At 37.7% G+C, this 23,884-nt stretch overlaps 1 protein-coding gene across 4 annotated transcripts; it reads right to left on the minus strand.

Annotated features, from left to right (window-relative positions):
* Positions 1-2,690: 2,690 nt before the first annotated feature.
* LOC122155194 (Y+L amino acid transporter 2-like) lies at positions 2,691-23,884 on the minus strand. Of its 4 annotated transcripts, none has more exons than XM_042809016.1 (11): positions 23,610-23,884; positions 23,455-23,532; positions 16,899-17,416; positions 14,229-14,354; positions 11,697-11,841; positions 10,662-10,785; positions 9,764-9,867; positions 9,382-9,478; positions 8,038-8,187; positions 6,047-6,230; positions 2,691-5,461 (listed from the first exon to the last, which is right to left on the minus strand). In XM_042809016.1, exons 3-11 carry the CDS (start codon positions 17,398-17,400, stop codon positions 5,370-5,372), a joined length of 1,524 nt encoding a protein of 507 aa, XP_042664950.1. In that variant the 5' UTR covers positions 17,401-17,416; positions 23,455-23,532; positions 23,610-23,884; the 3' UTR covers positions 2,691-5,369. The 4 variants fall into 4 exon arrangements, with proteins under 4 accessions (XP_042664950.1, XP_042664949.1, XP_042664951.1 ...); XM_042809015.1 differs by having other exon boundaries at positions 23,442-23,532; XM_042809017.1 differs by lacking the exon at positions 23,455-23,532.

A 23,884-nucleotide genomic window follows, 5' to 3' on the forward strand; every position in this document is an offset into this window, starting at 1 on the left:
GAAGGACCTGAAACAAACGAAAGAAAGGGAGAGAGAGGGAGAAGTGAAGGAAGGGAGGAAAAAAAAGAGGGAGGAAGGGCAGGGAGGGAGGAAGGGAAGAAAGAAGAGGAAGCAAGGAAGGAAGGAAGGAAGGAAGGAAGGAAGGAAGGAAGGAAGGAAGGAAGGAAGGAAGGGAGGAAACCTAGCATTGAATGTATGACAGTCACCTCTGTCTCTCTTCTGTTTCTAAATTACTTTTCTACTCTATAAAGAGGAAAGGTTTATTACGACTTTAAACCAGTGCATATTCCTTTCTTTATTCTGATCTCTGCATGTAAATGAGAATGTTATCAAACAGCCCCAGATTTTTTGTTTTGGTTTGGTGGTGTTTTTTTTATATTGTTTTCTATTTTTTCCCCCCAATTCAAACTCTGCCCTCCCTCTGAGAGTGTGGCCCACTGCTGGTTTTGGCTCTGTGAAATAAACATTTTTGAGCACTGAGTAAACATACTGCTGAATTCATCTTTGGTCTATTTGTATACTGAAGTGTATTCACTTTCCTCAGTCGACACGCAGCACATTTTGGATAACCACTCCTTGTCATTTCTACTGTGTTTTTTTTTTTTTTAATTGAATTGTAGCATGAACCACTTAATTCTCATTTATTCTCTTTGCTAGAGGAGAACTGATTAATGATCATTTGCTTTAATGCTGAGCTCTCCTGTTTAAAAACCATGGTCACATCACACTAATTCCACTCATTTCCTATGACTTTAGCACTGGCCTTCTCTGTTGCTAATCATGAGATATTTTGGTAGCCTGCTTGTTTTTCATGTTTTTCAGTGAAATTGTCATCTATAACATTAAATGCCTATTCCTTAAATAGCACTTCTGTATTTCTTGTGAGATCCTGGTTTAGAAAATGAAGATGTTGTTATCTCCTAATTCTGTAACGTAGTTTGGATTTTGCACTTTATTTAAACCTCAGCTGACTTTCGCTTTTATATTTAGAGCTTTTTAGAATTGCAAAACTATAGCACTTCGCATAGATACTGGGCTGCCACTCTTAATATACCAAAATGAATCCTGCAGGAAAAAAAAGGAATAGTTACAAAACTCTAGCTTATCAGCTAACTCTTTACAAAACTCTCTTACCAGCTAGAGAACAGCAGCTAGACAAATCTGGTACTACAGATTCAGAGATTTTGAGATAATAATTCTAAAGCTCTTGTTAAACAATATAAGTAATTACAAGAGAAGATGCTTAGGGAGTGTCTTAGTGCCCACTCACACAGATACTGAATGTGCGTTCTCCTGTACATCACTTTCACCTCGCAGTACTTGAAGGGAACTTATAAACAGGAGGGGGACCAACTTTTTACACGGTCTGGCAGTGATAAGGGGGAACTGCTTTAAAACAAAAGAGATTTAGATAGATTCTGGGGAAAATTCTTTACTCAGAAGGTGTTGAGGCACTGGCACAGGTTACCCAGAAAAGCTATGAATGCCCCATCTCTGAAGGCGTTCAAGGCCAGGTTGAACTGGGCAGCCTGTTCTAATAGCTGGCAATCCTTCCTGCATGAGGGGGATTGGAACTAGATAATGCACCCTGATTTCAATATTTTTTATGCATCAGGAAAATAAAGTTTAATTTTCCAGAAGTAAGAAAGACAAATAAAAATACACAGAAGGTACCTTGGCTATTCACAACTACATATGGACAATGTACTCAGGACAACTTATGCAAATACTTAAGAAAAAATTTAGTATAAATCTAGTATGAATGCTTTTAGTATCTGGATAGGCTAGATTGCTGTATTGCTGGGCTGAAGCCAATGGGATGAAATTCAACATGACCAAGTGCTGGGTCCTGCAGTTTGACCACAACAACCCAAGGCAATGTGACAGGCTTAGGGCAGAGTGGCTGGAAGACTGTTTGGAAGAAACAGACATAGGGGTGTTGGTCGACCTTCAGCTAAACAGGAGTCATCAGTGTGCCCAGGTGGCCAAGAAGGCCAATGGCATCCGGATTGTTAAGTCTGGAGAAGAGGAGGCTCAGGGGAGACCTTATCACTCTCTACAGCAGCCTGAAAGGAGGTTGTGGTGAGGAGAGGTCAGCCTCTTCTCCTGAGCAACTAGTGATAGGATGAGAAGAAATGGCCTCCAGTTGTGCCAGGGGAGATTCAGGTTGGATGTTAGGAAAAATTTATTCTCTGAAAGAGTTGTTAGGCGCTGGAATAGGCTGCCCAGGGAGGTGGTGGAATCACTGTTCCTGGAGGTGTTCAAGAAATGTTTAGATGTTGTACTACAGAAGATAGTTTAGTGGGGAAATATTGGTAATAGATGGACAGCTGAACTGGATGATCTTGGAGGTCTTTTCCAACCTCGGTGATTCTACGAGGCCTCCCCTCAGCCTGCTAATAACTTTATGTCCTTTGGATATTGTGGTGCCCAAATCCAGCATTCGAGGTGAGGCTGTACAGAGTGGGACAACCTTTCTCAGCTGCTGTCAGTGCTGGGCCTGTGCATCCCAGAGTACAGTTGGCCCTTGTGGCTGCCAGGGTGCACTGCTGACCCACATTCAGCTTGCTGTCAGCCACAGTCCCCGATCCCCTTCTTATAGTGCTGCTCTCCAACCTCTCATTCCCCAGTTGGTGTATATAGCCAGGTTCAGAATCTGGCACAGGAAAACCCTGGGTATTTGTACAGATTGAGGGATTGAAGATAAAATAAAGGAGAAATAAGAACTAGAGTTTCATTGCTCTCCGAGAAAACAAGTTATGAGATTAAAGGTAGGACAAATTTCACATGCAATGCTATTCTTATGTTTTAAAACCACACAACTGTAGCATTCGCCAAGGATCAAATGTGATTTATTTAAATATTTTAGCATCTATAACTTGGCCTTAGATATTTGAAAACAACTTTCACGTATTATTTGTAAGGAATTAAAAATCAACAAATACATGAACATTTCTGAGATTCCAATGTCTATACAGAATTTCAATAACAGTATTCACATTTATAGCATTGCATCTGACTACTAATACACTTCCACTTGTCACCTGTCCAGAAAGAAAGAAAATGGAAGCTTGTGTGTAGTGCCCAGAAAGCTAACAGATTCATACAAAAACAGATTTTGGCAAAAAACCACAAAGTTTATCAGTTCAGAATTTCTATGCAAATGTTCATAGCCTTATGCTACCTTTGGTGCCCACTATCTGTTACTACCTGGTATCATTTCAATTGTGTCAAACCACGTAGCACCTTTGGGCATGTAATGAACAACTTTATAGCATGGTGCAGTGCTTTCTTCATGTGACATGGAGCTCATCACCAAGCATGACTTTGAACTCTGCAGACAAAGACTGCTAGGTTTAATTTGGCACTGCTAATTTGTCTTGTAGGCTTTATATTCTCTGTGTGCCTTGTGGGATCTCAACTTCATCATTAACTGGTGCCTTCAAAAGATGGGATGACAATGCAGTATTTCTGTTAAGTCACAGAGCAGAATGAACATCACGCAGTACTGTAACATAGGCACTTGTGTACATAAGAGTATCTGGAACAGGGCAATCTAAATTACACCCTTGATCTTCTTTCCTCTTAATGTTTATGATACTTCAGTGATTTTAGTGCATTGAAGTCACAGCTTCTAAAAAGCAAAATACACATTTCTAGTATACTAGTACCTTAAGTATTAAATATCTAAGTACCATACCTTAGTTTAGTGCATTTTTATCACTTACACTTTACATCAAAAGAAAATCCCGCAAGTGCTGCAATGGATGGAATTAGAATGTGTAGAGAAAGCTTCACAGAAGAAGTGCCAGCAAGCATTACGCTAGAGGTACATGAGTTTATCATCTTGCAAATGACCTTACACTGTAGGGAGGGAATGAAAGAAAGGTCACAGTGGCAACAACTGCCTTTTTTCCTATTCCATTTCTCTTTGTCTGGATAGACATAAATAAAAGACAATAATAGTAGAAGCCACAGGGACTTAGTAAGATTTAAAAAAAATAACTTAGTTGGGGTTACTTGAGTGGAATTTGAATTAAAAAAATACATGCTACTTTCAAATATAATTACAGAAAGGAAGTATGAATTGACAAGAAGGATTACAAAAAGTTCTACATATCTATGAAGCAGATTAGAAAAGGAACCGTTGTTTTCATAGTCTAGTTGATAAAGGTGATTGTTTTTTTCTTTCCTATGACAGTTATTATCTTTCCCACTTGAAGCAGCTAAGAATTAGGACTGGTTACACATTACTGTGTGCCACACTGAAAAATAGAATGTTCTTACTGCCCATTTATTTAATCACTGGTGGGTGCACTTGTCTAGTGCAGCTATGGGCACCTGCAAGATGTGAAGGCCTGGCAGCCAGTGCAGGAGGCTCTCTGTTTGCTGAAGAGCAGGACTGCAGGGTGCTGTGCCAGAACTGGCAAGGCCAGTCCTGGGCAACCTGCTCTAGATGACTCTGAGGGTTTGGACCAGGTGTCCTCCAGAGGTCCCTTCCAACCTCAACCATTCTGCGAAAGACCAACCTGCAGGGTTGGGCAGTGGCTCACAAGGTTTTTAATCAAGATTTTTTAATTTTTTCCTTAAAAAGTCTTTAAATGACTTGTACTGTGCAAAAAAATTAGTATGATTCATTTTTTGATACTTTTGATACTGAAAGGCAAGCAGTGGATGCTATGGAAATGTGTTTTCTCTGAATATAATGAACTGAAGTATGTCTCAGTCCCTTACAGTGCTCCACAGTGAGATGTTCTGCCAGAAAGCAAAAATACATCAGTTACAAGAGTGTCATTTGTTTGTTGAAGATACTTCTTCCACAGAAGGGCAATGAATATGGCCTATAACTAAATAAGAATTTCTCACAAAATATAATTGACCAAAACCAATTGCCAACTGTATCCTATCCAGTGCAGACTATCTATTTTTTATTTGGCTAAGAATTTAGGAATATTTTTAGAAGTACACTGTAGCTTCTGCTTCCCAACTCAAGTTTTGAATCTTGTAGATATCTGATTTGATTTTTGTTACATTGATGAATTTATTTCTTAGGATTCTGATGGAATTTTTTTTCTTTATTAAGCTTTTACAATGAACCTAATAATTACCTACTGATAAGTGTTTGTTCATACCATACTTTATAGTTTCAAAGTGCTGTTCAGTATCTGTTTATGAACAGTTAAAAAAAATCCTGTAAAACAGAGGCTGGCAAGTGGTTTATGAAACAAGCAGAAATTAACAGACATCAAATTGGTGCAAAGTACAGTGGCTGATGCTTTAACATATCTGAGGATATGGAGAGAACTTCAGGTTATAAAAATTGTTCCGGACAGGATGTGTCGGGTGCAATTCCCAATGTCAAGGCAATCCTATTTGCTTTTAGCTTTTGTAGGTTCCATGTCTATGTCCAGGTCTGACAGAGCACAGTAGAAGAGCAGCTGAATGTACCTGGTTGTTGTAACTGCAATACAGAGCAAAAATGTGTAGCTGAGACAAAGTTACATCTTTGACTAATATACGGACTTTCGAGGCATTTGAAAGCACAATGCAAATATTAGGAGAATATAATGAATAGGTAGAGGGAAAAAGAAATCAGTAATTAAAAATAAAGTCTCTCTTAGTCAGCATTTTCATTTAATTGCCAGATTGACATCTCATGTCAAACTGAATAAAACATTAAACTTCTGATTTCCAAGATTGCCTGAACTTGAGAAGTAGAAACTAGCCTTCAGGCCAATCATTCATTACTTCATAATTTAGGAAAACATATGGGCTCCTCTGACTCTGATATCCCACTTCCCAATCAGGAAGTGAAGCAGTGGTCTTCTGGTATTTCTTCCTTCCAAGATACTAAACTGCATGCATGTACAGGTACGTGTGTCTTTGTTTTCAGGGCCGTGTGATGAAGCAAATGATGTGATATGCTGTATGCAGCATAGGTATACATCACAGGGGAAGAAGAATGTAAGAGAAGTTATACTTCTGATCAAGCATTCAAAACACTAGCACCTATTCAAAACACTAGAAAAGATAGTATATTACTTACCAGAGAGCCACTGTAGCCATTTAGGTCTTTTTTCAACTGGCAGATAGACTCCTAAATAATATGCAGGAATGCCTGAGAGGGCAATACCAATGCCAATAAGGGAATTGATCGTGTCACTGTAGAGAGGAACTATGACCAGGAAAAGGGAACATAAACAGTATATGATAGGGAAGAAGAGATTAAGCTGTGGAGAAAAAAACAAACATTTATTAAAAGAAGCAGTGTGTGTCAAACTTTGTAGATCAAAATGAGACAGGTCAATAATAAAAACATAATTATTGACTATATGACTAGTAAGTACTGTGCATTATCTGTTGAATGGCTACAGGCAGTATCCGTATCGTAGGTAGCTTCAGTTTATGCTGCTGAGAGCGTCTTTGGTACATTTGTGACAATCTGATGACCATTTTGTAGTTTTTAGACCTGCACAAGCTCAGTTCCTTTCCACATTGGTAAGAGATCAATCTGAAAGAGCTACTTTAAAACTGAACAGTAATGGGTAGTTTTCCTTGTAACTTCAATTGCAAATTTTTAATTGCAGCTTTGATGGGGATCCGTCTCAGCTAGACTTTCTATTATCCTGATTCTACAAAACCAAATGGATGATTTACAACCATTTGGGAAGGGCACTTAGCAAGTCTATATCACAGCTAATGGAAGTTGCAATAACTTATGAATGGATTTATCTTTTACTTTTCACTGACTGTAGTCATGAGACTTCTAAAGAATTCAGGAGATGGTATTTGAGCACTGGAATTTTTACTGGCATAAGTATTTATTTTACTTATAAAAAGTTATAACTATAAAGTGATGAAAACCAATGGCTATGATTAAAAAAAAAAAAAGCATATGCAAACTTGTGATATTGACTAAGCTGGCAAATGCTGCTGGGAATTAAATAGTTATTATCTATTACCTACTTTGCTTTAGGAAAGTCAGTACCAAAACTGTCCATAATTCAAAATTTTGCCTTCATCTTCTTATATCTTGTACAAAAGTTTGAAAGTGAAGTGTGAGAATGCTTCAGGAATATTTGATTTGTGTAAGCTTTCCTAGCAGTAGGTGCTAAGCATACTTCAGCTTTTCCATTCAGGATGTTACAATTAAACAGGAAAAAAAAAAAAAAAAAAAAAAAAAAGGTGCTGGTAAAGATGGTGCAGGAATATAGGGTAACAAGGAAGAAATATCTAGAAAAGCTTCAAAAGATATGATGCTAATTTGGATTTCTCATAATTTTGCTGCATCTCTGCAGAGCTAGGACACAGGCCATAGAGTCAAGGGAGCACAGTCAAACAAGAGTGTATAGCTTTCGGTGCCTAAGAGAAGCTATGGGCTTCCTTTCCTGCATCCTGGACAGTTATTGGATTAAACCTAGAAATGAACTGTAGGTGTGCCTCATTTCTCTGCTGCCTCCTTCACCTTGCTATAGCCAGATGCCCTTCTTCTGTCAGTTTTAAGCTTGCATTTCACTGCATATGACCACTGTGCATGAGAAAGGCTGAATGTCTGTATTTTATTATTCGAGCTTTTGAAATTCTACATGAGGAGAATTTGAGCATTTATTGTTTTTGAAGAGATTCTTGATGAACTTCTTATGCTAAGTTTGACCAGAGTGAATCTCCCTGGAGTCCCCATCACATACTGGAGTCCTCTGTGAACAAAACTAAAAGGACTAAGAACTGACTGTGAACTCCAGGGATTTATTTATTCAGGTGAAAGAAAAAAAAAAAAAAAAAAAAAAAAGAGAAAATTAAATTTTAATGAAAGGAAAAGGAAATTGAAAGTATCATTTCAAGACACAGCAAGAGTACTTGTTCTTGTGGAAATTGAAACAGGTTTTGCCCCTTCATTTCTTACCTTCTATGTTAACAGGATTCCTATGGCTGAAATGAATAGCCTGTAGCACAACTGGTAATGTTATGATTTTGGGATTATGTATAACATAAACTTGTATACGAGCTGGCTGCTACAGCTTATTTCCTCTCACTTACTTTAATAGGCCGTGGTCTACGTGGCTGAGTGTATCTCAAATATATTAGTCCTGCAATAGACAGGCCCACGAAGAGCCAGTAATTGAAGCAGTAGTAATTAATGAGGAGGAAAACATCTTCCACAAGGAGATAAAGCAAAGTCATTAAACCCTAGAGATAAAAAAGAAAGGCATTTTAATGGGAAAATAAAGAAAAATTGTATTAAGAAGAAAACAGGTAGTAAAGTTATAAAAAGGCCTGTTTCAAACATATTTGGCTGGAAATCAGGTCCTTGCGGGAAGGATATAATTAAAACTAAGAAATCTGCAAGGCACTGTGTGAAATCTGCTGGTATCTCTTCCTCAAATGCAGCAGTGACAGCTCCAGGCCTGGCTGAAGAGGTCCTGCCTTTGTGAATCTGCATTTCAGCATCACAGAAAACCATCCTAAGAAGGACAGATGAACAGCCCAACCTTGGATGGGCCAACTGCTCTGATCAGCTTCAGTTTGAAACCTCACATTTAATTTTGTTTCTCTTTTGGAGGTGCTCACAATCCACTCATTGAGAACATTAAAAGCTGTGTCACACAGGTGTGCTATATACTCTGCATGAAAGGGGTAAAATGAGATCTAAAATACCAGGAATTTAATGACTGCTTTAACAAACACGAGAAATAGAAGTATGCAGTCTTCTTTTGATGAGCAGAAAACATCCACCAGGAAAAAGGAGGACTGTTGTATTAAGGGAGTATCCATAATGAGGCAATCACCTCCTTCTTCCCACTTTCTTTGCTTGTGTGTCTCCTCTTCTTTATTTCAATCTATTAGATTTATGGATTATTCATTAAGATCATTTGCATGAAGACTGTATGTTATGCTCCCTTGCTTTTGTGTTACAGGATTTATTTGTATTGTGAGAGCAGAAGATAGTAATAACAAGTATAGGCATCCAACATTACAAATTTAAACTTAAATGCTTTAACAGTCGTGTTATAACTAGAGCCCTGGAAAATTGGCCTTCAGGAGGGCTGGAGAGCTCTTCCTGTCATACTCTTCTTCACTGGACACTGAAAACACATATAAAGATTTAACTCCTGTCTATGTGTTACATGGCCATTTTCTAAGCTTCTGTTTCTCATTCTGACTACTTTTACAATCAGAGAGCACATAATAGAATCAGGCCGTTCTTTTTCCACTGAAGAAAAAAACCACCAGATAAAATGAGTTTTAGAAATCCTGGCCACTCGAGGAAGATGCCGTCAGTGCAGGAAAGCTGGGGAGCAGTGTACACTAGGGAGATGTAACACCCCCTGTGTCTTTATCCCCAGCTAATCATGCCAGGCATGGCGCTGGGCTTTTACTTACATTAAAGAGAAGAGCAGGGACTGGTGTGAAATTCTTCATATGAATCAAGCTCAGACTGTCAGGGAGGTGTCCTTCTCTGGCTCCAACATAGAAAAGCCTAAAAAAGAACCCAACAAAAAAAGTCCCCTCTAACAACCAGTTAGCCAAGGAATGTCTCATTGCTTTCTGACAAAGACAGAATTAATTAGTTTATCAGTGTATTGTAAATGCTGCTCTGTTCTCCAGTGCCTGTAGTTTATATCATAATTGTCCTTCCGGCATAAATGAACAATTTAACATGCAGAAATTAACAGTGTCCCTTTTACAGCGTGGTAGTGAAGAATGCAGATTAATGACAAATGATTCCTTTTTTACTACTTCAAATAAATCACGTATTTCATACCTAGATGCTGCAATTATTGATGAGTTTAACCCACTGTAGCAAGACATGGCCACAGCTATAGGAATTATCCACTTAGCATAACTAAGCGTTTCAGCACCAAACGTCTGTAATGCAAGAAAGAAAACAACAGTGAGGCCATTACTTTAAACATATGGACAATTCTGGGAAACTCTCATGAGAACACCCCAGCCCGATTCTAGTGCCATAGCCACTGCTTTCCTCTGACACTAGTAATGACTTGGGAAACCAGAAATTGTTAAAAAAAAAATAATAATAAAAATAAAAATAAAAATAAAAATAGAAATGACAGACGCATTAAAAAAATTAAAAAATTAAGCTGAAATCAAATCAATGAAATAACAGATGGAAATTTATTTTTAATAATGTATTCTAACAAATCCTGACTGTATTAGTCTGTTATTTATGATTGTACTTTTGTAGAACATGTTGATAGAGTCTTAAAAAAGCATGTCATGCCATATTTTTGTGTTGAAAATATTGCTTCAGACCTACAGTACTAAAAATCACCCACTCTACATTAAAATGACAGAAAAAAACCCCACATAGTTCCTAAATCCCAGATTTTCTGTAGCTGTTTCTCTGTCTCGCTCTAATGAAAGCATCTTCTATAGTGAAGTACTGTGAGGTGAAGGATTTACAGATTATCGAAGAAGATTTTACAAGAGCAGAATTACTGGGTATGAACTTTAAATGCACCTTCTAACATAGTGGTACTCTTACACGAAAACAAGGTTTAAAATAGAGCAAACATCTTCATCACAGAAATATTTCTATTTTTTTGCCAATAAGTATGCTCCCTGAGATTCTTCCACAGTAGGAGAATTTAGAAACTACTTCCATGCAGTAACTTTTGTTTTTGTCATTTTATGTAACTTACCACAGCCACTGCATCACTTGTGAGGAGTGCTGACATATCCAGCACTACGTAGTATGCTATATTAGTCAGCAAGTAAATAATAGTCACAATGGGCATGGAAATTGCAATAGAAAGAGGTAAATTCCTGAAAAAGGAAAATGACAAAATTATTTCATGTTCTGCAGATTTAAGTAAAATACTGTCCCTAAATTCAAACACTTGCAAATGGATACATCCATCACTTTTTGTAATCCAAAATTTTGTAATCACAGGGTTACAAAATAAAGTTCAGCCACATGTGAAACAATTCCATAAGCAGCTTAGTTGGCTTCTTGTGGCTCTGTCACATGTTTTAGGGCAAAATTGTACATTTTACCTGAACACTTTAAAAATTGCCTTTTACATAAAGCAGTTTAAGAGAGCACTCAATCAACTTTAAATGCATGCTTAGGTGTTTCTTGACTGTAGCATTTTTCCTGATTGATAAACTGTGCATGTTCCAAGACAAGGTGCGCTTGTATCATCTGAGCAGTTGAAGCACACCACTCCCACAGGGTGGACATCCCTACAAAGAGGAGGGGATGGAACATCCAGCACTACTGTGGACTTTTTTATTTCTCATTTAACTTTTTGCCTTCAGCAAAATGAAACATTTTGTCCATAAATAGTAACACTGAAGACCACAAAATAAAACAGTCATGAATTCAACAGTCTGACTCTTGGTGGCAAAAGCAGTCACGGAAAGTAAAATAATTGTTTTGTCTGACTGAGAAGAAGTAGGGAATTTTAGAAAGCTTAGGAGGACTCACACTTTCAGCAGGGATTTGTTCTTCTCCTTTTAAAAAGTCTGGTCCAAAGTGTAAGGTATAAAACACATATCTGGAGGAAAATTATTAATGTGATACAATTGGTGAGAGAGGAGTTCTTACTTACTAGTTCTTTTGGAAATAAGTGTTTTTGTAGAGAAAATGGTTAGACTAATTTCTAATCAGAAAGCAGCTTGTCCTGCCATGCCAGGACACTTTCCAGTGCTTTGAATGCAGAATGTGCATTTACCTCTCAGGGTTCTTCATCTCCTCGGTGACGTAATTCAGGGTGTCCCACCCCGCGTAGGAAAAGAGGGCTGAGTACAGAGCCAGTGCAATCATTCCCGGGTCTGTTGCTGAGCCCTTAAAGGGAGCTCTGAGATTTTCTGTTTCTCCTGTACAAATGGCAGGTACAATTACCTGTTACATGTCAACAATTAAGACACAGGGCACTGCACGAAATGTCTCATCTCTCCCCCTCAAAATAAAAACTATTTAATCCAGGTTTCATCACTACTCTTAAAAGTTAAAATTTCACTTGACAGATTGTTCCAATTTGATTTCCAATCAGCTATCATCCAGACAGTTACACTGACAGCACATTTTCCCGTGTTTGCTATTTGGACATCACTTGGGAAATCCCAGCAGCTTCCTCATTCCCTGGCACGAATCCCTAGCCTACCAAGAGAGCATGAAGTGCTGAGGGCTATGAGCCAGGGAGACACAGTTGAGAAACCCAATTTCAATTTCTGAATCTGTCACATACTCCATCCTCTCCTATCCATATTGTCACTAAATGGACTGGTGGCCAATGGAGTGAGAAGTTCTCAAGACCCCATCTCACATCTCAATGGGACAATTGTTCACCAGAATTAAGAGAAGACACAGAAAATATTTCCTTTCTAAATTGTCTAGTTTAGCTCAACCAATTGAGACAAGAAACTGCAGAAAACTGCAAAACAGAAGAACTGCTCATGAAACTGTGTAGGCCTTCTCTGCAGCCCTGAAAAGAGGAAGAAAGGCTTACTTGAATTTGCAGAAGGAAAGCGAACTATCTAACATAAATGGAAGTGGGTTTAGGTATTAAGGAAAACAGAAACAGACTGAAACCTCTATTAGCGAAGAAAGTAAAGCATTTGCTATGAAATCAAGCAATTTCATCTTGTGGTTACACTAAGAAATACAATGCTGCCACAAAAGAAATTCAGTCTTTTAAGAACAGTAAATACCAGTCTTTCACATTCATAAAGAAATCATTTTCTTCATACACTGCTAGAATTTGGGAAGGTGAAGCTGCAAGATCAACTCACGCTTAGAGGACATAGATGAAGAAAATTGTAGGAAAAAATAAAAAACAAGGAAAATATCCTACAGGATCAAGAAAAGCTTTCTCACTAGAGAGTGCCTACTCAAAATCAGATACATTCACAGTGTTTTAAAAGAAGTGGCGCATGTCAGCACATCAGGACCATGGCAGGGCTAAAATATGAGAGCTGTTCTTCTCACACAGCTGCTGCATTTAAAAGAGCACACTGACCTGCTCACAACTTTCTCCAGATGTCTCAATCATTCTTCCTCCCAGCCCTTTCTGTATTTAATCACTTGGTTCTATTCAGATAAATCAGAGATGAGACCTTTGCCACCAGTAAAAACCCTCAGCATTTTGCATCCATTGCAAGGAGGCTTCCTCTTTGCCTTTGTCCTCCTGACCCAGGTAACAATGTAAATAAACCAACCTTAGGACTGTGTTCATTTGTTCAGATTTGTTTAAATTTGATCAAATCAGTGACAAATGACATACACTGATATGGTTAAACAAAAAAAGCTCCCTTAGAGATTTTATGGTATAAAAACAGTTGATGTATTAGAACTGGAGCCAAGGAAAGGTGAACACCAGAAAACGTGGGAAAGCAAGCTCTCACAGTTGGTTTTACAAATTAGTTTCTAAAGGAAAGAGAAATATAGTTCCTAAACAGAAGAGTGAAATTTTACTGAATAAAGTCACAATGGCTATTTAGGGATTTAATGGCAAATGAAAATTAAAAAGAAAAGAAACCTTAATTATTAAGTGACAGAGCTAGAGTTGGAAAAGCAGCCCTGGAGGAAATTAGTATCTAGCTTTTGGGTATATACAGTTCAGCCTGGTTACTGTTTATAAAAAATGGCTCATCCATCCTGTGATGCCTTACCATGCCACAGTGAATCACAGGAGTGCAGTGTTACAGTGTTGTCTCCTGTTTCTAGCAATTAGCAAGCTCTATCACCACTGCCAGCATGTCTTTCACACAGCTGAAGAGCAAGTTCCTTCTTCTCTGGATTTCTGCTATGCTGTTTAGTCCCAGGAGAAGGTGAAACATCTTGCTTCTTCATGTTGTTAATTGCACCAACATGCTATTAATTTTTACTAGCATGTGCCAGAGACACTGGGACTAACTCTAATCTAGCTATCATCAAACTGATGTTAACAATCATTCCCCCTCCTTTTCAACCCAGGCCACTCTATGATTCTATGATTCTATGAATTCAACTGCTATCTCCTATACAGCCTGAGCAATGCAGAACTTGGTGTGTGTTGGTCTGCCGCAGCAAGAACGAAGGAATAATTAAACAACCAGTGCTTAGAAAGCCATAAAATTCCCCTAATCTTCCTGTGACAGATAACTTTTTCAGAAGAAACAGCACTTCATGCACAAGCCTAATGGAGTCCAATCTTCCTGCATGGAATTTGAAATAAATATGAACTTCATTTTTAAGAATGCAAGTAAGTAGAAAATATTCTTACCTTTACCAATTTTGTAAAGGCCAACAGATATCACCACGACAAGGGCCATAAGTTTTGCATATGTGAAAATATCTTGCACACGAGTTCCCCACTTCACATTAACACAATTAATAAATGTTAAGGAACCTGAAGAGAAAAATGACACGCATGGGAGGACTGCTGTATGTTTGACATCACATATTTCAAATATATTCTTCCAGATACCACTCCTCTGCCAAGCAATACAACAGAATCAATTTTCAATATTTCAGGACCACCTAGATATAATCAGATGAATTAAATACCTGATTTACTCTGGAGGATACAACGAAGGCATGAAGAAAACACCAGATTTTGAATTCTAGGATGACTCCTGCTCTTTTAAAATAATCTTTAAAGCTATAAATTTCCTTAGAGTCAACAGTGTCACTTGCAAGTTGTGCACATGCGGGAAATATAATTTCTTTGTATTCTCTGTTTGCATTGAAGTTCTCCTCACCAACTAAAGCCCTTGTCTATATACAGAGTAAGGACAGCTCCTGCACCAAGGAGTTTGAATGCTCTTTGTAGGATCCTCAAGCACTGAACAGTGTGGGCTGTTTCTTCTCTAGTAGTCTTCTGCTCTATTTTTCTATTTCTCTGATCTGCCTATCATTTGCAGTTTGAAACTACAGTTTCAAAAGAAAGAAAAAGAATTTTGTAACTGCTTCAAATGAAAACCATCTGGTGAGGAAATTAGCATCCAATTGCAGACATTCATAGAACTTCTGTCTTCTTTGTCATGAGCAGCTCTACATATCTGTCCGGGTGCCCTGCCAGCTGTGAAAGTAATTATGCACCCAACTATTTACAGAATCAGGACCTGATTTGTCCCCACTGTTAATATACCAATATTGTGCAATAAGGACAGGACTTTGGTTTTGTTCTGGTATGAAAAAACAGTTCAATAGTATGTATCAGTAAGTGGTAGAATTCTAGTAGTATTTCTTAAAAATGATACAAGTATTGACTGAAATTTTCAATACTGAACATTTATGAGTTACTTGCAATGCTATAAAGGGCTATTTGAAATAGTGCAAAGGATATGATAATTGCACATGTACAGAAAACGAGATGTATTATATGTAGTTAAAGGCTACAGCATTTTGCCATGGGATTCCTGGTAAATACTACTAAATATGTGGAGACGTTCTCTGCACTGTGTTGGTGAAGCATCAATGAAATCCATTGCCCCTTAACCTTGTCAAATTTTTCAAGCTAGTAGTAAGCTTGCTATCTGACTGCCAAATTGCTTACTACATACCAGTAGTTGCTTACTACAGTTATCATAGTAAACTGTAATTTTCCCAGCAATCTGAGCTGGTACTTAAAGTGCTGGTCATAAACCTGGTCAGAAGCAGCTAATTTTCTGCATGAGAAAGCAGCAGATGCCAGCCACACCTTGTGCATCAGTTCATAGAAGTCAGAGGTACCAGAGCACACCACAGATGATTCACATAAGGACTACAGCAAGAATAACTAAAAAACCAAAGTCTTAATGAAAATCAGTAATTGAAGACTGCTTCTCCCAAGCATTACGACTTCATGAAGTGCATCTAGAAAACTAGGGAAATTAATTTTGCTCTAATAAACAACTGCTTCTCTGTGCAAGTGGATCAGCTGATAAAGCCTTCTGGAATAGGGTTTGTTGTTTTTTTTACTGGACCACTGGTTGGAGTGGTCATAATGGCCTCCAGTTACATCACTGAGCCCTCTTCAGAAGTGAACTTCCTCTGTAGCATGCTGGCAGGAATCAGAGCTACAGAGAGAACAGCTTTTCAGAATTGTCAGTGTATATTACAATAACTTAAAAATACTCATCCTACTGGAAGATTTTGTTAAGCTATACAATTTGTTTCTAAAAGATCACACTATAGCATAGCCTGAAAAGAACATGACCCATCTTGACAAAATTTTATGGAAAAAATGTTTGAGTGAAGTTCATTTACTGGAGTTATAATGTTTATCCCTGTGTTCAATAAAGTCAACTCTGAGGAGTATGTGATTACTACTCAATTTTTCAAGGGACAAAATTCATACTAGAATGAAAGAACCACGGAACATCCCCAGCAGCAAGAGATCTACATCGAGTCCAACCCTGGGCTCCACAAAGGATCACCCAAAATGAAACTTTATGTCTAATAGCATTGTCCAAATACTTCTTGAATTCTGACAGCTTGGGGCTGTGACCACTGTCCTGGCAAGCCTGGGGTCCAACCACGTTTTCAGAGATTACCATTTTCCTAATATCCAACCTGACGCTCCCTGCCATAACTCCATGCCTTTCCCTTGAGTCCTATCACTGGTCACTGTAATTTTAATTTCATATAAGCTTTCCAATCTTTATTCATTCTACAATATTTGCAAGAAACAGTGAAGAGGATACAGGCCAAATTTCAACAGCAAACTGGACCCAAGATTCATCAAGATACTTCAATTCAGCAGGCACAGCTTCCCTAAACTGATGGAATTATCCTTTCCCCTCTAATAATCTCAGCCTTAAATAAAATACCTCTGAAAAAAAGCATATGAATTCCTAAGAACATATTCAAGGGAGGAAATAAGTATTTTCACAGCAGGTGAAGGAATAAAAACTTATTTGGGCACCTACAATCATAGTTATGGATTTCTAATAATCAGAATTTTACTTACAAATGCAAGCAGCTGCAATCAATCTGACTGCATCATATGGTGGCTCACAATGAGGAAAAATCGGCTGAACAATATAGTTAGCAAATGTGATTGCTATCACTGCCTGAGTTGTTGGTTCAATAATTAGTAAAGAAGACCACAGTCTAATGAAGGCCACAAAGGCACCAAAAGCTTCCAGTATGTAGGCATAACTAGCTCCAGATTTGACAATGGATGTTCCCAACTCAGCATAACATAAAGCTCCAAACAGTGAAAACATTCCGCCAAGAGCCCAGATGATAAGAGAGAGTCCATAGGAAGTACTGTACATTAAAACACCTCTGGGAGATACAAATATCCCAGAGCCAATCATATTTCCTACAATTAAAGAAACTCCATTTAGTAACGTGATTTCTTTTTTCATCTGCATTTTTTCACTTGTGTCTGCCATATCATCCATTTCAGCATTTCCATTCTTAGATTTGGATTTTTTCTTGCAGCATATTTGCCAGGATGTTGGCATCTTCAAATAGTATTACCTGAAAACAAGAGGAGACAACATCTTTTATAAAGCATGTAACATCAAAGAAATAAGTAAGATAATTAGTGTACAAATTGTACAAAGAACGGGAACCACATTGAAGTGGATAATCCTACCTTTCACTCTTACACTCATACACTCTGTGTACCTTTTTAATAGGTGAATGAGAGACCACTGTCCTTGGTTATCAATCCTGAAATTTTCTTTATTTATTTCACATTCCTAAAATTGAACCCTGACTTCACTTTTGTTATTTATCTTAAATTGTAAATCCACATTCTGTTGCTAAAGTGATCTTAGGGAAGAAAGAGACTCTCTTCCCCTGGAAACACGCTGTTCCAAGAGATTAAATTATGGCTACAGAGAATAAAAGCATCTTGAATTTTGGGTGAAAGCCACTCACATGCATAAGGATTGTGTTTTAAACACCCTGTTCCTAAAACATTTTCATACAAGGGAGTCCAACAGCAGCACTCGCAGGGCAAGATCCAAGTGCAACAGGAACTGGGAAAAACAATGCAGCTGCGTGATCACACAGATAAATCAACCCTGTGAACACATCACTGCTTGAGGCTGAGGTGGCAAGGGGCAGCAAAAGAAAATATAGCAGCCTCAAATGCAGAGATGTCTCTTGACTACACCTATCCTTGGGTCAAGCTTACTCATGCCAATGCCTGCTTAGACAATGACTTTTTTGGTTCCTATCTCAAGAGAAATGCATTTCTCCTTCCTCTCCCTCCATCCACCCACTCCAAAGAGCTTCCAAAGAAAACAAAAAAGATCCTAAGAGCTAAAGCAAAGTTGTTTTTTTTTTTGTGTTGAACAAAACTTGTCTGCACAATGCTGGCTGAAAACATTTGATCCCAAATGTATGTTGTTAAATTGTGGATTGATGGCTCCCTGAGATGCATCATTTCCTTTGTAAAGTATGGCTGTTTTAGAACCTCTGAATAATACATGATGACGTTTATCACTTTTTTTGGTGCAACTCAGTCTCCCGGTTGATCAAGTAACTAATGAGATCTGAAGTGGATTAAAGATTAAAAGATATCAAGATGTCTTTAAAAATCAAGAGCTTTTTTCATCTCAAAAGCACTTCTCTAAACACAGAAGCAGTGAAGGAACACTGGAATAAAGTTAAATATTAGTTTATGCTATAAGTGTTCAAACTTGACTGATCATCCCACCTTATGCTAACCTTCTCTTCACACATGGGTGACTCCTTTTACTTTTCATTTTGTCCCTTGAAGAATGAAAAATATCATGTTGGTCAATTGGAGGAATTTTGAATATCCAATCCATCAGTCAAGGATCTCCTTTAAAATTTCTAATAAGCACTCCCAGTTTCTTACCACTGACACACATTTTCTGATGTTGTGAGAAGAAATAGGAAAATAAGTCATTTTCCCCGTCATGTTTCTGCTCCCTATGGCTATATGCGATGTGGCAGGAACCCCATCCATGACTGCAGCTGCTTGAATACCCCCACTGAGACAGCAGCACACAGAATTTCAGCATTTAACTCCCCAGATCAGCTATTTTGGCAGCAGAGTTAGTTTAAAATCAACTTGTGATTTTTGCCCCAGATCTAGGGTTGTTTGTTTTTTTTCCCCCTCCTTTTTCTTTCAGATAATTCAGAGCCAAAATGCACAAATGGGAATAAGAATTTAAAGTGCAGTTGTTCCTTAGATGATACGAGCACGGAGCTATGCAAATAGATGATCAAAACCAGAGGCTATCTGCTTCCCTGAAATGAAATCTCATTGATAAATGAGATCAAATCATTTTCCAGTAAAGCAGTACACAGTGCAATTGATAAACTGTTGCTAGTGCATGTAACTTGCAAACATGATATAAAACCTGAACTTTGATGTTCAGTTTAATATTATTTTTATGTTTAGTTAAACATTTATTTTTTTTGTAACAATGTCTTGCATATTTATCTTCTTCCCTTTTGTGTTAGCAAAAGATTATTTCAGATCCCTGAAAATGTGTAACCAAAGCTGTAGAGAAATATTTCTTTCATAAATAAGTGACTGTGGATAAAAACACTTTGAAAGACAATACATTAGATGAAGAAAGAGTTCAAACTTCTGTTCTTTAAGAAATGCCATATCAACAAAACTTTTAACCATACACTAAATTAATACCCATAAATGGGTACAGTCTTGAGAGTCGAAGGATAAGAGATTCAATTTCCATAATTAACTAGGTGTAAATCTACTGTACTCCCAATTAATATTAGCTGAAGTTCTGCAAGAAAGTAACTTCCCGAGGACAAAAACTTGTAGGCAACTTTGCTCTTGCCATCCTCTGTCTCAGTACTCCTGATAGCTTTGATAGAGCACTGCTCTTATTCAGTGTGGTTACAATCTGGAAGTTATTATTTTTTTCTTTATTCAACACTATGTCTTCCTTAAATAAAGTTTTACTGAGGTCTCATCAGTTTTCATCAAAGCCTTCACAATATTAAGAAAATTGGAAAAACTAGGAGACTATCTTCTGTCGCAACTTCCTGTATAATGGCAATCTGCTGTTACAAAGAATTTACTGCTGTTACAGACCAGATAAAGATAAAAGCATTTTGAGGAGATGCAGTGGTCTACTACCATGCTCTAATACTTTCCCTTATTTATACCTCATCATTTTGTTCCTATCAACCCTGACCCACAGTCTTATTTTCTGCCCTGTCATACTGTTACATCACTTCACCCTTGTGTGTCACATTCTCTTCATCCTACCTATCCATCTTGGGACCATCATCACTGCTTCTGCCTTTGAACTGTTGCACAGAAAAGCTTAAGCTAAGAAGACTCACTGATCAAGCATGACTGGTTCATTGTCACTTGGGCATCCCTGTAGCTCACATTTCAAGGGTATACACAACCCAAGATAAAGCCACTACAAGCTAATGTTTGTGAGGTCTTTCATACTAGGGACGAACATCACAGGTATAACAAGCTGAATTCTTGCAATGAATGGCCAATTTCAGTTGGAAAATTGTTATAATAGGCAACAGAGCTTTACAGTAAATCTTTTAGGAGACAGGGAATCAGAATGGCTTCCTGAGATTAGAATGAATGTACACAGTAATTGGAAAAGGCAGGTTCTTTGTATTCCAGCATTCCACTTTAGCATGGTCTAATTTGTAAAGGCTAACCTTGTTGAAATAATAAACCTTATGGCATCAAAGTGATATTTCATCTCTGAAATAGATATTTCAATTATTCTTGCATTTGAAGAGCAGTACATAAAAGCTTTCTGGCACGAGGGGAAGCCCTAGCTGGATGGGCTCACACAGACTCTAACATGTAGAAAGGTCTGCTTCCCTCTGCAAAAGCTTTTCAGACAGGTATCAACATACTGGTGTACCAGCACACAAAATGAAAAAGTTTCCAACAGTCTCCTGTGCCTTGTGTTGGCAAACAGTCTATACTGTGTAACTCCAGAATCCTGCATTCATACAGGTCCCATTCTTTCTCAGGGGCTTCCTCAACGAACTGAAGAAAATTTTCTTCTTGGAGAAAAAGCAGAAGGCCTTGAGAACATAGATAGGCATAATGACCCTGAATTATTTGCAGTGTTGTTTTTGCATCCCAGCTGTACGGACAGAATCATAGAACTCCAGGATGCCTGAGGTTGGCAGAGACCTCTGGAGCAATCTGCTCCAGTAGGGGCACCCAGAGCAGGTAAATCAGGACAATGTCCAAGAGGCTTTGGAAAGATATGCAAAGAGAAGATTCCACATCCTCTCTGAAAAAAAAGTAGCACAAAGTCCTCTCTGTATAATAGGAAGAGAAAGGGACTTGTAGATGGCCAGCTGAGAAGGAAACCACCACTGTATACAGATAATTCTCAAAAGGTGATTACTGCAATGGTTTTCTTTGTGTTTTTTTTTCCTTTCTTTCTTTTTTTTTTCTTTTTTTTTTATTGTGAAGCCACCACCAGAAGTCATATGTTAAAGTGAAAAGAACATCTTGCTAATAGTTGAAACCAAAGCTGAATCAAAGACAGTTCTTCCATAAATTAGTGCAGGGCTAGTGTGTCAAGGCAGGGTTTTCTCAAACAGTTCCCATCTTTCAGGAATCTTCAGTCTAATGAATAATAGCTTCCTTCTTGAAAAAGTAATTAACCTTCGCTGAATGATTAAGCAATACTAGGTCTGGGGTTACAGAAACGTGATGTCTTAAAAACTGCTCACAGAGACTTCCCACGGGAATAAACTGCATCTATGCTAGGCTACTGTGAAACTCCAACCTTTTAGTTCAAGAAATAGTAAATAACTATTTTGTAACTCAGAGGATCTCTCTGGTACCAAACGTAGCTCCTTCCAACAGACTATCTTGTTAATTGAGGGCATTTAGAATGTCACATCCTTTGTGTTATTTCAAACAATTCAATGTTTTTTAAATTACGTTGATTGTTGTCTACTGCCAAATCATTTCTTAACGACAGAAGTCAGCAATGACATCAACAAATAGCAAATTCAAACCAGACAATATTAAAAAGGTTTTCTAAATGCCATCAGTTAGAAAATGATGTTATAGATGCCACTTACAACACTTTAAAACAAAGGCTAGAATATTCTGTTTGCATTAGAAGCCAATATATGTGTATAAAGTCATTTTAAAAATTGTGAGAAATCTCAGTATCTTCTTCAAGAACACTCTGGCTATATTTTTTTCCTGTGTGTACTACATAAAAAAAATAACATAAAAGTAGTAACCAACAATGATATCTCTTTATATTAATACTTGCTGGAGAATGCAATCAGATTTCAACAGTTTTCAACATGGCAAAAGCATGTAAATTAAACTTCAAAATAATGTTGCTGAGCACAGGTTTCAAGAGATCTTAAAGGGAGCATTCATGGGAAATAATACTGTTAAACATTTCCATAATGAGAGGAGGTCAAGCAAACAAAACAGGATTATGCTTTAGGAAGGCATAGCATAAAATAAAAATTTGAAAAAAAATGAATCAATTTGATCTCCTCTAAAGAAAATATCCCACTCAATAGGAAACATCAGCTTTGCTTTTGGTTTTTAAATTTTATGCTTATAAAAATGTTGTGATGAATTAAAGCTTAACATGCTCCATTCACAGTCATGTGGTCAGAGGCTGGTTTTCCGCTCCATCCCCGGTTCTCTGCCCCCACTCCAAATCAAGTCATAGGGGGGATTTCAGAAGGAAGCTACTTTAGTCCAAATCTGGAAAAGACCAAATAGCAGCTTACCAGAGAGTAGGTGATATGCTTTCTTCCTTTAGCAGAGAGGTTATTGTAGCTGAATAGTGACTAACTGCTGTTTCAAAATAGACACACAGAACAGTGTATGATACGAATAACCTCTCGCTCTTGGATTAGCATTGTGTTTAACTGCTATATTTATTACAGTATTACATGAATACTAAAATCAACGAGAGCTCTCAAGAAGGAAGATCAGACTCTCCTGGAATGCTGCTGCTTCAAACAACGCCAACTGAGGTCATTAGCAGGCAGAAGCAGACAGCTTACTTACCAGCTGCTCTCTATTCCTTAGAAAGTTGTGGCAGGAATAAGGCGAAAGCGAAGGTTAAAAACAAACAAACAAAAAAACAGAAAAACCTCTACATTGAAGATGAGATCACTTTTTCAGAGAGTAACAAGTGAACACTGTCTAACACTTTGTTAACTTAAAAAGGCATGATGAGACGTGTTACTAATACTGCACAAAGAATATATTTATTCCTGTGGCAGGATTTGGCAAAGCAGAAAGATTTTCAGAGGGAAGGTATTATTTCCTTTACTTGTTAATTGTTAGTTGTTAATCTGTGGACTTTTCTATATTTTCTATTACTCTATTCATTATAGAATAATTATCAACTCAGTTTTCTTAACCATGATTATATATCTTTGGCCTTTCTAATAATTTCTGACATAATGCATCATACGCAAAAGAGGCTGACCTGGTGTTAAGATCTGATTTTAATTAAGCATGCTTTTAAAAAAGATAAAATACTAAGCAAAGAATGAAACAACTTACTCAATGTATTCACCTGTGTCTTCTGAAACAATATATTGTCCTCTCTTTGAAGTACTTTGGACAAAGATCAGTATGACGTACAGCACAATATCTACCAAAACAAGTAAACATTTAGAAAATAAACAATTCTGGACAGATGAAGAAGTTAATAAATGCAAGAGCACTAACCTGGAATTTCTGTTTCCCCATGAACAACAAGACCAGTAGTAAGGCATAAATTTGCTGAGTGCCAAAGGGCATTTAGGAGGAACTGATGCAGCACGTTTACAATCTTCAGTTCAGGACTGAGTTGAAGCACCACGTAACAGGACTTAATCAGAATCCAGATGGGAAATAACTGCATTCAAACACAGATATTCCTCCAGCAGCCTCAGTATTCCAACTGGAAAACAAGCAGGAGCATTGCATCGTGTTGCATGTTCCATTCCGTAAGCCACAAAGAC

Source organism: Centrocercus urophasianus, unplaced genomic scaffold (genome assembly GCF_019232065.1).
Source record: "Centrocercus urophasianus isolate 14NV4802_14NV808 unplaced genomic scaffold, USGS_Curo_1.0 seq_11, whole genome shotgun sequence".
NCBI lineage: Eukaryota > Metazoa > Chordata > Aves > Galliformes > Phasianidae > Centrocercus > Centrocercus urophasianus.

What these genes read in the sequence shown, in the direction of transcription:
- LOC122155194 (XM_042809017.1), bottom strand. Translation starts at nt 17,400, where the DNA reads ATGCCAACATCCTGGCAAATATGCTGCAAGAAAAAATCCAAATCTAAG. An exon ending in GAGATGAAGAACCCTGAGAG is followed by an intron (nt 10,786 to 11,696) that starts GTAAATGCACAT and finishes TTCCTTTTTCAG; the next exon opens with GAATTTACCTCTTTCTATTG. An exon ending in TCAATAATTGCAGCATCTAG is followed by an intron (nt 9,479 to 9,763) that starts GTATGAAATACG and finishes GTTCTTTTTTAG; the next exon opens with GCTTTTCTATGTTGGAGCCA.